This window comes from Mobula birostris, chromosome 2, assembly GCF_030028105.1.
Source record: "Mobula birostris isolate sMobBir1 chromosome 2, sMobBir1.hap1, whole genome shotgun sequence".
NCBI lineage: Eukaryota > Metazoa > Chordata > Chondrichthyes > Myliobatiformes > Myliobatidae > Mobula > Mobula birostris.
This window is the reverse complement of record NC_092371.1, coordinates 50,986,427-50,999,499: the sequence shown is the minus strand read 5'-3', so window position 1 is coordinate 50,999,499 and position 13,073 is coordinate 50,986,427. Positions and strand designations below refer to the sequence as shown.

The 13,073-nt window shown below is 40.9% G+C and overlaps 1 protein-coding gene across 2 annotated transcripts in view; it reads right to left on the bottom strand.

Moving 5' to 3' along the window:
- The window catches only part of LOC140186428 (brefeldin A-inhibited guanine nucleotide-exchange protein 2-like), a 146,686-nt gene that overhangs the window by 103,059 nt on the left and 30,554 nt on the right, over positions 1–13,073 (bottom strand). Inside the window, exon 6 of one of the 2 annotated variants that reach the window (XM_072240701.1) lies at positions 1,022–1,283. In XM_072240701.1, coding sequence (XP_072096802.1) covers positions 1,022–1,283 — 262 coding nt within the window. The other variant, XM_072240708.1, reaches the window with a different exon arrangement.

Here is a 13,073-nt window from a genome sequence, read left to right as displayed (position 1 = left end):
TGGTCAGAAGATTCAAAAGCTTGAACACACACACAAGCCAAGCCCATAGACAGCTTCCATATTGTCATTATATGACTCATAAATGAACATCTTGTACAAAAAGTTTAATTTGATCTCCCAATCTACTTCAGTGTGGGCCTTGCACCTTGGTGTCTACCTGCACTAGACAAACAGTATTTTGTTATTGCTTTTCCCTTCTGCTACATCGATGTACTGATGTTGTGAAATGATCAGTACAGATGACACACAGAACTGCTTCTTTTACTATAGCTCAGTACACATGACAAAAATAAACCAGTTAAAGCCAACCCAAGGTCAACCAACCTTGGGAAGATTGTCGCTTTCAAATACGGTGCCACAAATCTGCTCCAAAGAAAATTAAAATGGAGCTGAGTATTTCTAATACAAACACATATCTGTGCATATTGATCATGTCCTTAAGGCCTGAATATTAAACTTCATCCATAATTTTTCTTACAGAGCTTTAAAATTAATACATCATAAACCAGTGTATTGGCTTACTAACAATTGAGGCTCCAAGTATGACAAATAGGAAATATTAAAGTCTATCCAAAGATAAAAATTACAACTGACATGATTAACATTAACAGAAAAACAAGGAGTATTGCTACTTAAATAATATTGCATAGATTTGAAGCATGTCATTAATGGCCACACTAGTTTACTCCTGCAGCGTAATGATTACAAACTTTACATGCATATTGCAAATCTTAACTTCCATCTCAGTTTCCGCTGCAAACTTAAATTAACAATACTATGTTTAAAGGAAAATCCATCTTTCACGTTAAAATTATATTTACTACTTTCGAAAGTATTTTATTTCCTTGGGCATTATAAGCATATAAAATGATACTGAACTACTCAAGACATGTTTAGTCAAGATAGGGTCTTCGTAGTCATCCTCACCTATAACTAGATTTTGTTGCTCAGTAGATCTCAATGTCTGAGATGGGCCCAAATTATAGTTTCTAAAGCAAAACAAATGAATAAATATCAACACCTGCAGCATCAAAAAATTGATCAGACTCCACATCATCTTCTTTACGAACTGTCATTGTTCCATTTTCTATTTCTACACATTCAATTTCTGTTTTCTCTTGCATCGTATTTATTTGGTCTGCTTCATTTTCAGCAGTAGTCATTTTGCTCGAACACTCTTCTATCTGATCAAGTTGTGAAGAACCATCCAAACTGTGCGTTCCAGATGATGGACGGAGATTATGTTGTTGTCTGATTTTCTCAAGGTCTTTTGCCTCTTGTACCTTTAAAATAAAACAGTCAACATTCAGTCAGATTACCACTGGAGGATCATTTTCCAAGACATGTTGAAACAATCATCCCAGCAGAAGAAAACCTTTTCCATTAAGAACAATGATTTTAAAAAAAGCATCATTGATGGAACTGTGCTTATCGTTGTTCCTCTACATGCCTTGTGGCACTTCAGATGGCAACCTTGCCGTTTCCATAGCATTTGTCTGTTTTTTTTAAACGAGGCCGAGTTGTTAGCTTGATGCTCAAGTCAGCAAGGATGGTAAGCGTGCAAGGAGCCAGCTGGACTTGAACCCAGGACTCCTCGGCTCAAAGTCCGGTGCAGATGTCACTCCACCACTGTACTTGATAGAGTTGGGTAATTAAACACCTTTTACAAGATGTTATAAAGGCATGGCCAGTCAGTTCTACACAAAGCCAAATCTGAATTGAGTTACAAGGAGAGACTGGGGCTTCTATCCATTGGAACGTAGGATAGGAGGCTGAGAAATGACCTTACAGAGTAATACAAAATCTTGAGTATAGATCAGGTGAATGGTCACAGTCCTTGACCCAGAGTAAGGAAGTCTAAAATGAGGGGGTATAGATTTAAGAGGAAAAATTTAAAGGGGAATTGGATACGTCTGCAGAGGTGGTGCAATTACTACATCTAAAAGATATTTGAACAAGTACATAGATAGGAAAGCTTTACAGGGAAAGAGGCCAAATGCAGCCAATAAGATGTACTTAGGTAGGCAACTTGGACAACAAGGCTAAGTGCTATATAAATCTTTTACAATGAGACATCACAGAAAATCAGTGCTACTTTGATCAATGTTGTACTTCAAACCATGATATACAATTAAAAAGTTCAATTTTTTTAAAAATCGAAGTACTTGTATGTTACCACATACAACCTTGAGACTAAGTTAAAGGTTCAACTTTCCAGCTCTGCTTGCAGGTCCACTGTTACCTCAGTTTAGAATTTAACCAACACCTGAGCTAAAGACATTAGATAATGTACAATTATGGAAAAAAAAATCAGCAGTGCCTCTACATCCCTAGGAGTTTGCGAAAATTCAGCATGACATCGCAAACTTTGACAAACTTCTACAGATGTACAGAGGAGAGCATACTGACCAGCTGTATCACTGCCTGGTATGGAAACACCAATGCCGTTGATTGGAAAATCCTACAAAAAGTAGTGAATACGTCCCAGTACATTATAGGTAAGGCCCTCCCCATCATTGAGCACACAGGGTCCCCCAACACCCAGGGCATGTTTTCTCCTCGCTGCTGTCATCAGGAGCCTCAGGACCCACCATCAGGTTTGGAAACAGTTATTACCCCTCAACCATCAGGCTCCTGAACCAAAGGGAATAATTTCGCGCAACTTCACTTGCCTCATCACTAAAATGTTCCCACAACCTATGGACTCACTTTCAAGGACTCTTCATCTCATGTTCTTGACATTTATTGCTTGTTTGGTTATTGATTTATTTATTTATTATTTGTTTTCTTTCTTTTGGTATTTGCCCAGTTTGTTGTTGGAGCAGTCTTTCATTGATTCTATTACGGTTATTATTCTATTGTGGATTTATTGAACTATGACCACAAGAAAATGAATATCTGGGTTGTATATGGTGACATACATGTAATTTCGCCATAAGTTTACTTTGAACTTTAACAGCTATTTTATCAAACAAAATGCTTCCAAATCCAATGAAACTTATTTTAAAAGATATCATGCAGGTTAAGTACTGATAGGAGAACTGTTTAAAACAGTTAAATGCAGCACTAATATTATAGACCAGTATTAATAGTATGCGCACTGCATCTTCCATCTGCCCAAGGGACAAGCACACAGAATTATACCTTTGCACTGCCACATGACTTCTGCTCAGTACTGCATGTTCATTCCTCAAATCAAATCACTACTTTCAAATGAAAATTGCTCAATCATGATAATGCAGATCAGTACACTTCAAAATTCTGATGAAGTGATAAGGGAAGAGAAATAATGCCTATAGAACAAGCTATATGCAAAGTGCTCACCACAAAACAATGTTGTTGAACAGTAGCTGGATCATCTTTTTTTAAAAAAAAGACTGCTATAACAGTGTTTCACTTGTGTTTTGCATTCATTATGTGGGCAATCATGGTCTTGATCATGAATGTTCCTGGCAAATTTTCTACAGAACTGGTTTGCCATTGCCTTCTTCTGGGCAGTGTCTTTACAAGATGGGTGACCCCAGCAATTCTTCAGAGATTGTCTGCCTGATGTCAGTGGTCGCATAACCAGGACTTGCGATATGCACCTCCTGTTCATATGACCATCCACTACCTGCTTCCATGGCTTCACATGACCCTGATGAGGGGTGCAAGCAGGTGCTGCACCTTGCCCAAAGGTGACCTGCACGCGAGCAGAGGAAAGGAGGGCCTTACACCTCCTTTGGTAGAGACGTACAGTTGCAAGAAAAAGTTTGTGAACTCTTCACAATTACCTGGTTTTCTGGATTAATTACTCAAAATGTGGTCTCATCATCCAAGTCACAACAATAACCACAATCTGCCTAAACTAATAACACAGAAGCAGTTGTAATTTTCGGATCTTTATTGAACACATTGTTTAATTATTCAGTCCAGGCTGGAAAGAAATATGTGAACTCTTGTATTTAATAACTGGCAGAACCTTCTGTAGCAGCAATAACCTCCACCAAATGCTTTCTGCAGCTGCTGAACAGAATTGCATAGTGGTGAGGAGGAATTTTAGGCCATTCCTCCATACAAAACTATTTCAGTTCATCAATATTTCTAGGATATCTTGCATGAACAGCCATCTTCAGGTCATGCCAGACCAACTGCATTGGGTTAAGGTCTGGACTCTGACTTTGCCATTCCAAAACACAAATTTTCTTCCTTTCAAACTAGTCTGTTGTGATTTACTTGTGTGTTTCAAATCATTGTCATATTGCATTACCCAACTTCTATTAAGCTTCAGCTGATACACTACTACCCTGACATTCTCCTGTAAAATGTCTTGATACAATTTTAAATTTATTTTTCCCTCAACGATTACAAGCTGTCTAGGCCCTGATCAACAAAGCAGTCCCAAACTATGATGCTCCTTCCACCACGTTTCGCAGTTGGGATGAGGTTTTCCTCAGCCCCAGTCTCCTGTCTTTTCCTCGCATCCCTTCGTGCCCAGACCAATCAAAAACCTCTGCCTTGAATATGGCCGGTTTACACAACAATATCATTAATAAAAACGCTGGAGACAGGAGCTAAATCAACAGGGTTCTTTACTAACTAAAGTAACGCATGCTCAATATGATTCATTAGTACAACATAAAGTAGTCCTATATTGTACAGTAGGTTATATGGTACACTCCTCCCCCTTTATTTTAATAGTGTATCAACTTTTTTTTTACTGGGGGCACTAATCTACAACGCTTACCAATTGTTTACTTAGTAACTTAATAATATCAAATTATAATTAAGTAATGTAATAATAATTATAACTCAAGTCTCTTGGTTGGGGGGGGGGGGGGGGGAGTCTTCTCTGCCTCTCTGGGTAACGTCTGCCCTGAAACGTTTGCTTTGGGGAAATAGTTTCCACAGGTACATCAGGTGGGTCCTCAGCACTGATGACAGGCTTATCTGTGGATGAGGCCGATGTGGTCACATCAGGAGTGCTTGTTTCTATGTCCAGGGAGCCAGGGCAAGATGTTGTTATGTTTTTCACCTGAGCATCCAGGATCTGATCCATATGATGTGCTTCTATGTCATGGGAGTCCGGGCAAGGTATTGTTGAGTTTTTCACCTGAACATCCAGGATTTGGTCCACATGACATCTCCATATGTTCTCTCCCACCTGCACTCTATACATCAGTGGTCCATCTATGGCAGAAGTTGTACCCGGTGGCCACTTTTCGGTCCAGTAATCATGGGCAAGAACTGACTGTCCCACACTAAGGCTCCATGTTGACTTAGCATTCGAGTGTCTGAACTGTCTGTTCTCCACATCACGTCATATATCTGGTTTGAGAAGATCCATGCGGGACCTCAGGTTCCTGTTCAGAAACATTATCGCAGGAGCCTGATTAGTGGTTGCATGTACTGCATTACGATAGGCAGGGGGGAAGTTATCTATCCTGTGTTGCAGTGGTCGATTTTCGCTGTCCATTGCCTTGATGGCTTTCTTGAATGTCTACACAAATTTTTCTGCCAAGCCATTTGCGGATGGATGGTAAGGGGCAGATGTAAAGTGCTTGATTCCATTGTTCTTCATAAAATTTTGGAATTTTTCAGAGACAAATTGTCATCCATTGTCTGTGCAGATTTGTTCTGGTATGCCATTCCTGGCGAACATGGTCCTCAGAACTGTAATGGTCTTTTCTGATGTGGTTGACTTCATTTTGATGACCTCTGGCCATTTGGAATGTGCATTGACGGCGATTAAAAAAAAGAGTCTATGAATGGTCCAGAGAAGTCGATGTGCACTTGTTACCATGGTGATGAGGGCCACTCCCATGGATGGAGGGGGGCTTGCGCTGGTGTGTTCTGAATCTCTTGACATCCAGAGCAGTTCTTGGTCAAGTCCTCAATCTGTTTATCGATTCCTGCCCACCACACAGAGGCACAGGCAAGACCTTTCATCTTCATGGTACCCAGGTGCCCCTTGTGCAGTTCCTCCAGCACTCTGGTGCATAGCTTGGGAGGCATCACAACTCGTGAGCCACACATTAGTGTTCCTCGACACACTGACAACGGTGTTCCTTCCTCACTGAAAAGGCTGGAAACAGTATGTTACCCCGCACTAGCTATCCCTTTACCGTGATGTCATACACTTCTGACAACATAGGGTCATTGTGTGTTTCCCTTTCAATAAGGCTGTTTGTTCCTGGTAATTGTTCAATTATTGTTGTGTGAAAGACCTCTGCTGAATCCATTTGCATAGTTATTTCGGAAGTGGGCAGTGGTAAATGTGACAAACCATCTGCGTTGCCGAGTTGCTTGGTCCCCTGGTGTTCAATGTCATACCTATGACCTCCAAAGAGAAGAGACCATCGCTGCAGCCTTTGTGCTGTCATCACTGGAACGCCTTTTCTTGGGTTGAAGATTGACACGAGAGGCTGATGGTCAGTCAACAGAGTAAACCTTTGGCCATACAGGTAGTGACTGAATTTCTTGACTCCTCACAGGAAGCTTAGGGCCTCTCTGTCAATCTGTGCGTAGTTGCGTTTAGCTGAAGTTAGCGCTCTTGAGGCAAAGGCTATTGGTCTTTCGGAGCCATCTGGAAACTTGCGCGATTATACAGCTCCTATCTCATAGGGCGAGGCATCACAAGCTAGTTAGATAGGTAAGGAGGGGTCAAAGTGTGCGAGCACCCCTTCTGAAGTTGAGTCTTTTAGCTTCTTGCAATGCTTTCTCACAGCTCTCAGTCCACTTCCATTGTGTCCCTGTCTATAATAATGCATTTAGTGGGTGTACGACTGTGGATAGGTTAGGCAAGAACTTGTGGTAGTCATTCACTAGACCAAGAAATGCTCTCAGCTGAGACACATTTTCAGGTGGTGGTGCCTTAAGCACTGCTTCTATCTTGTCTTGAGACATGTGTAAGCCATCCTTATTGATCACATGCCCACAGTATGAAATTTCCTTTTTGAAAAACTCACATTTCTGTTGATTAGCTCTGAGCCCACATTCTCGTAACCTGGTGAGCACTTGTTTTAGGTTAGAAAGATCTTTGTCGTCATCCTTGCCTGTGACAATGATGTCATCCAGGTAACACCGACTCCCTGGAATCCCCTGCAGAACCTGCTCCATTGCCAGATTGCAGGCACTGATGCTATCCCAAACACCAACCTGTTGTACTGGTAAAGTCCTTTGTGTGTATTTATTGTCAGGTATTTCTTAGATGCTTCCTCGATTTCCATTTGGACGTAAGCCTAGGTCAAACCAATTTTTGTGAAATGTTCCCCTCCTGACAGGGAAGCAAAAATGTCCTCAATTCAGGGTAGGGGATACTGTACTGTGCGAAGAACTGGGTTGACAGTCACTTTAAAGTCACCACATATGCGCATCTTGCTTGGTTTTCCTGGTTTTGTGCTGGAGGTTTTCTTCATCACTGGAACAATGGGTGTGGCCCATTCACTTTAATCCACTTTTGACAGGACCCCAGTCTGCTCCAGATTTTTTAGCTCTGCCTCTACTGTTGGACGGATTGCATATGGCACTGGCCTGGGTTTGTAAAGTTTTGGACATGTATTTTCCTCAATCTCAGTCTTTGCCTTCATGCCCTGAAGTGTTCCTATTCCTTTCAGGAACACTTCCTCAGAGTCAGCAAGTAATTGTGGCAGTCTCTCAGATGTAGCCTTGCTGCCCGCAAGGTGCCTTGATGTTGTGCCAATCCAACAGAATTTTCCTGAGTCATTCATGTACCAGCAACGGTGGTCCTCCATTTTTCAGTACATAGAGGTTCAGCTGCTGTGTTTTGTCTCTGTAGGTCACTGTCACATTAATTTTACCTTTGGGATGCACTTTCTGTCCTGTGTAAGTCTTTAACAGTAGTTTAGTTCATTTGAGAGGTATGTGAGAAAACAGTTGATTGTAGTCGTGTACAGAGATCACTGTTAAAGCTGAGCCTGTGGCCAGCTCCATTTTCAGTCTCACGCCTGCCACTTGTGGAGTGATCCATATTACTCTTCGATCATCTGTCTCTTTCACGCTGTGAAGTTGCAGACAAAACAATTCACTTTTGTCTGAGTCGTTTTCATCAACATCGTTTTCTTTCATTTTGTGCACATTGTTGTATTTTCCTTTCTGGGGTTTCTTGTTTCTCTGTATTTTGTCCTTTTTCTACTGTTTACTAGCTTTGCATCCTCTGCCAATGTGGCCCTGTTTGCCACAGTTTCTACCTTCTTCATCTTTAAACCAACAATCATCAGCGTCATGTGACTTGTTCCACAATGGCAACATATCTTTCCTTCATTTCTGTTCAGTGACATTTTATTTGTGGCATAGATTTTTGTTGCATCTCGGAAGCAGATCGTGCAACTATTTCTAGTGATATTGAAATGTTTAACACTTTCTCGAATGTAAGGTCTTTTTCACACAGGAGCTTCTTCTGTGTGGTTTCACAGTGCATGCCACACACTAACCTGTCCCTCAATGCATCTCATAGACCAGCTCCAAATTGACAATGTTCTGATAATTTGCGCAATTCAGCACAATATTCAGAAATGCTTTCATTTTTGCTCTGATTCCGTTTATGGAATTTAAAATTTTCAGCAATGACCAGCAGTTTGGGATTTAAATGCTGTTGGAGCGTGTCTACTGTTTACTTGAACATTTTGTCAGCTGGTTTTTCAGGGGTTAACAAGCTCCATAGCAGGCTGTATGCTTTCGCGCCCATTACACTAAGGCTACGTCCACATCAGACCGGATAATTTTGAAAACGCCGGTTTTGAGTAAAAACGACAGGTGTCCGTACTAGGCTTTTTTCAAAATATCTCTGTCCACACTAAAACAGATATTTGGGCGAATCTACTCCTACTGGGCATGTGCAGACACATCTATAGAAAACAAGCGAAGAGGAAACTGTATAATATTTTCGTATCCACAGTGGCATTGCGCTATCTCCATTGGTCAAAAACTAGAGTACCAACAGCAACAGTGAAAGGAAGTTTTCAACAATATCTTCGAGGAATACAAAGAAAACCTCCACTGGAAAAAGCAGACGGGACTTCTTTGTTTAGACAGACAATGAAGTTGAGCTGTTTCTGCGAGTTACAAACAACTACAAAAATCAGCAAAGCAGTGGAGAACGTTTAACTCCGAACAAGCTACTCACGTAGACAATAAAATAAACACACGCATGAAGCCATCCTCAACCCAAGATCAACGAGAGAGAGGAATCTTCTGCCGCCAGATCTGTGCAGTATTTCTGACATTAATATTTTTAAAGATAGACAATCAAATCAATTTAGGGGATCTAGTCAAAAAAGCTCACTTTACAATTTAACTCTCATGCCGATCACACCGACTGCGCATTAAACAGCCATCCGGCAGTGTTTGCGCAGTACCAAGTGGAAGCAGAGAAAGCATTGTTGTTGTTGTAGTGTTGTCATGACAGCGTTTTTAAATATCTCCATTTATCCCATCCACACTACAATGTGCAACAATCGTTTTCAAATTTACACACTCTGGAGAGTATTTTAGAAAAGCACTGTTTTCGGGGGATGAAAACGCCGTTTCAATGTGGACGGAGGGTCAAAACAAAGAGAAAATGCTTCGTTTTCAAAATTATCCCGCGTAGTGTGTAGCTTTAGGCTACGTCCACACTACGCTGGATAATTTTGAAAGCGAAGCTTTTTCTCTTCGTTTTGACCCTCCGTCCATACTAAAGCGGCGTTTTCATCCCCCAAAAACGGAGATTTTCAGTAACAGTCTCCGGAGTGAATAAATCTGAAAACGCCTAATATCCATTGTAGTGTGTATGGGGTAAACGGAGAGATTTAAAAATGCTGTCATGACAACACCACAACAATGCTTTCTCTGCTTCTGCTTGGTACTGCGCAAGCACTGCCGTACGGCTGTTATAACGCGCAGTTGGTGTGAACGGCGTGAGAGTTAAATTGTAAAGTGAGCTTTTTTGACTATTTAAAAACGCTGTCATGACGTGCTGGAACAGATGGCAGCGCGGCATTTCATTGTTTACTTGAACGCAACCTCCCACATAACCTAACAATTTCAGAACAGACGGCAACGAGACTGAAGCCAGAAGAGTTAGAAATGTACTCACCAAATACTTTGACCCATAGCTTACTGAATAAATAAGTATACTCACTTTGCCCTGTTTTCTGTCCTTGCTTGTATGAAGGTGGTTTACCTATTTATGCAAGTACTTCTCTGACAATAGATGCATAACAGCCTAATGTAACATTGTATGGAAATACAACATAACACTGATGCAGACATATTTTATACATTTAACAAGGTGCTTTATTAATGCAATTAATGTCAGTTTTTCAATGTTCGTTGTCAGCTGGGTCATACTGTCCGTGAACTCCCTGTCGGGTGCCTCCATACACTCCAGTATTTGTTCTTTTTAGTTTTAAGTCCTCCTGCGTGAGAGCCAAGAGCAATTCCTTTGAAGTTTTTCTACTCTGTAACTGGACAAACGCACACTAAGTATACCGTTTCTTCTTCACTTGTTTTCTGTGTGTCCTACGCGTGCCCAGTAGAGGAAATTCGCCCAAATATCTGTGTTAATGTGGACAGAGATATTTTGAAAAACGCTTAGTGTGTACGCCTTTCGTCTTTACTCGAAACCGGCGTTTTCAAAATTATCCGGCGTAGTGGGGACGTAGCCTAAGACGCTGGCTTTCTTTTCTTCATTAACATCGTTAGCATCACAATACAACTCTATTCTTTCAATATAAGTTGCCCAGTCTTCAATGCTGCTATCAAATGCTGTAATGGTTTCAATTAACGCCATTCTTGTGATGTTAATTTCTCCTTGTTATGTTAATTTAGCCCTGGTCCCTTGTTTTCTTTTTGATTCACGTGACCTTTCTTTTGCTAGCGTCGCAAGCGTACTCTGGCTAGACTCTGCGTGTGTCGCTCCATTTTTTTTTTTAAATTTCTCTTCTGGGGCAGGCAGACCCTCAGCCTGAGGTCAGCGCCGGTTGTGGTCTCTGCTGGACGTGTTGTGCTCCAACTGTGCCTCCTGCTCCTTGGCTCATACCTTGCTCTCTACTTCAGAGTGTCGTTATTATTTATAACACGGCGCTCCGATACAATGTAGGTTCATTAACCTCGTCGCCAATTTGTTGTGTGCGGCTGGTTTACACAACAATATCATTAATAAAAATGCTGGAGACTGGACTAAATCAACAGGTTTCTTTACTAACTAAAACTGAACTGAACACACATATATACAGATCCATACGTGCCTAATAGCACATGCTCAATACGACGTATTAGTACAACATAAAGTAGTCCTATATTATACAGTAGGTTATATGGTACACAAAGACTTGGCCTCCACAGGTGCCTGCGGTAAAGAAATCCACGGATTCACCACTCTCTAGCTAAAGAAATTCTTCCTCATCTCTGTTCTAAAAGGACGTCCCTCTACTCTGAAACTCTCTCATCACAGGAAACATCCTCTCTGTATGCACTCTAACAAAGCTTTTTAACATTCAATAGGTTTAAATGAGGTCACCCCTCATTCTTCTGAATTCCAGAGACCCAGAGCCATAAATGCTCTTCATATGACAAGCCATTCAATCCTGGAGGCATTTTCATGAGCCCTCTCCAGTTTCAGCACATCCTTTCTAAGATCAAGGCCCCAAAACTGCTCACAAAACTTCAAGTAAGGCTTTACTAGTACTTTACAAAGCCTAAACATTATATCCTTGCTTTTATATTTTAATCCTCTTAAAATGAACATTAACATTGCATTTGCCTTCCTCACCACAGACTCAACCTGTAAGTTAACCCTTGGGGAATCCTGCACAAGGAATCCCAAATCCCCTTGCCCCTTGGCTTTTTGTATTTTTTCTCCATTTAAAAAATTGCCAACTAAGTGCAGGATTATACACTTCCTAACATTGTATTATATCTGCCATTTCTTTGACCATTCTCCTAATATATCTAGAGTCCTTCTGTAGCTTCTCTACTTCCTCAAAACTACCTGCTCCTCCACCTATCTTTATATCATCTCTAAACTTTGCAACAAAGCCATCAATTCCATCGTCCAAATCACTGACACACAGATCCCTCTAGAACACTAGTCACCAGCAGCCAACCAGAAAATCCTCCTTTTATTTCCACTCTTTGCCCCCTGCTAATCAGTCACTGTTTTAACCATGCTAGAATCATTCTTATAATACCATGGGCTCAAAGCTTGTAAGCGGCCTCACGTGTGGCATCTTGTCAAAAGACCTTCTGAAAATCCAAGTACACATCAACTGATTCTCCTTTGTCCATCCTGCCTGTTATTTCTTCAAAGAAAACCAACAGATTTGTCAAGCAAGATTTTCCCCTGAGGAAATGATGTTGACTATGGCCTATTTTTGCTAAGAAGTTCAAATTTTGTCTATTTGTCCACAGAGTATAGTCCCAGAAGTGCTGTGGAACATCCAGGTGGTCTTTTGCCAACTTGAGACATGCAGCAATGTTTTTGTTTGGACAGCAGCCATTTCCTCTGTGGTGTCCTTCCATAAACACCATTCACGTTCAGTGAATGGACACATGAACAGAGTCTTTAGTAAGTTTTAGAGATTTTTGCAGGTGCTGTTACCCTTGGGTTCTTTTTCATTTCCTTCAGCATTACACATTGTGCTCTTGATGTGATCTTTGCAGGACGCCCACTCCTAAGGAGAGTAGCAACAGTACTGATTCCCCCACCCCCATTTGTAGACAATTTCTCTTACTGTGGACTGATGAACACTCAGACCTTTAGACCACTAATCTCAAAATAACGTTTCTAGAAGGCATTATCGCAGAGGTTCACATACTTTTTTTTTAAGCCTAGACTGTGATTGTTTAAATGCTGTACTCAATATTGATGAGAAGTGGAACAATGTTTTTGTGTTATTAGTTTAGGCAGATTGTGTTGGTCTATTATTATGACTTAGATGAAGATCAGACCACATTTTATGAATAATTAATACAGAAAAACAGGTAAATGCAAAGGGTGCACAACTTTTTTCTTGCAAGTGTATCTCTACTCTGCCACCCATTAGGATGGGTGCAGTAGGATGTCTTAACAATTAATTCTCCCCATAGTTTGA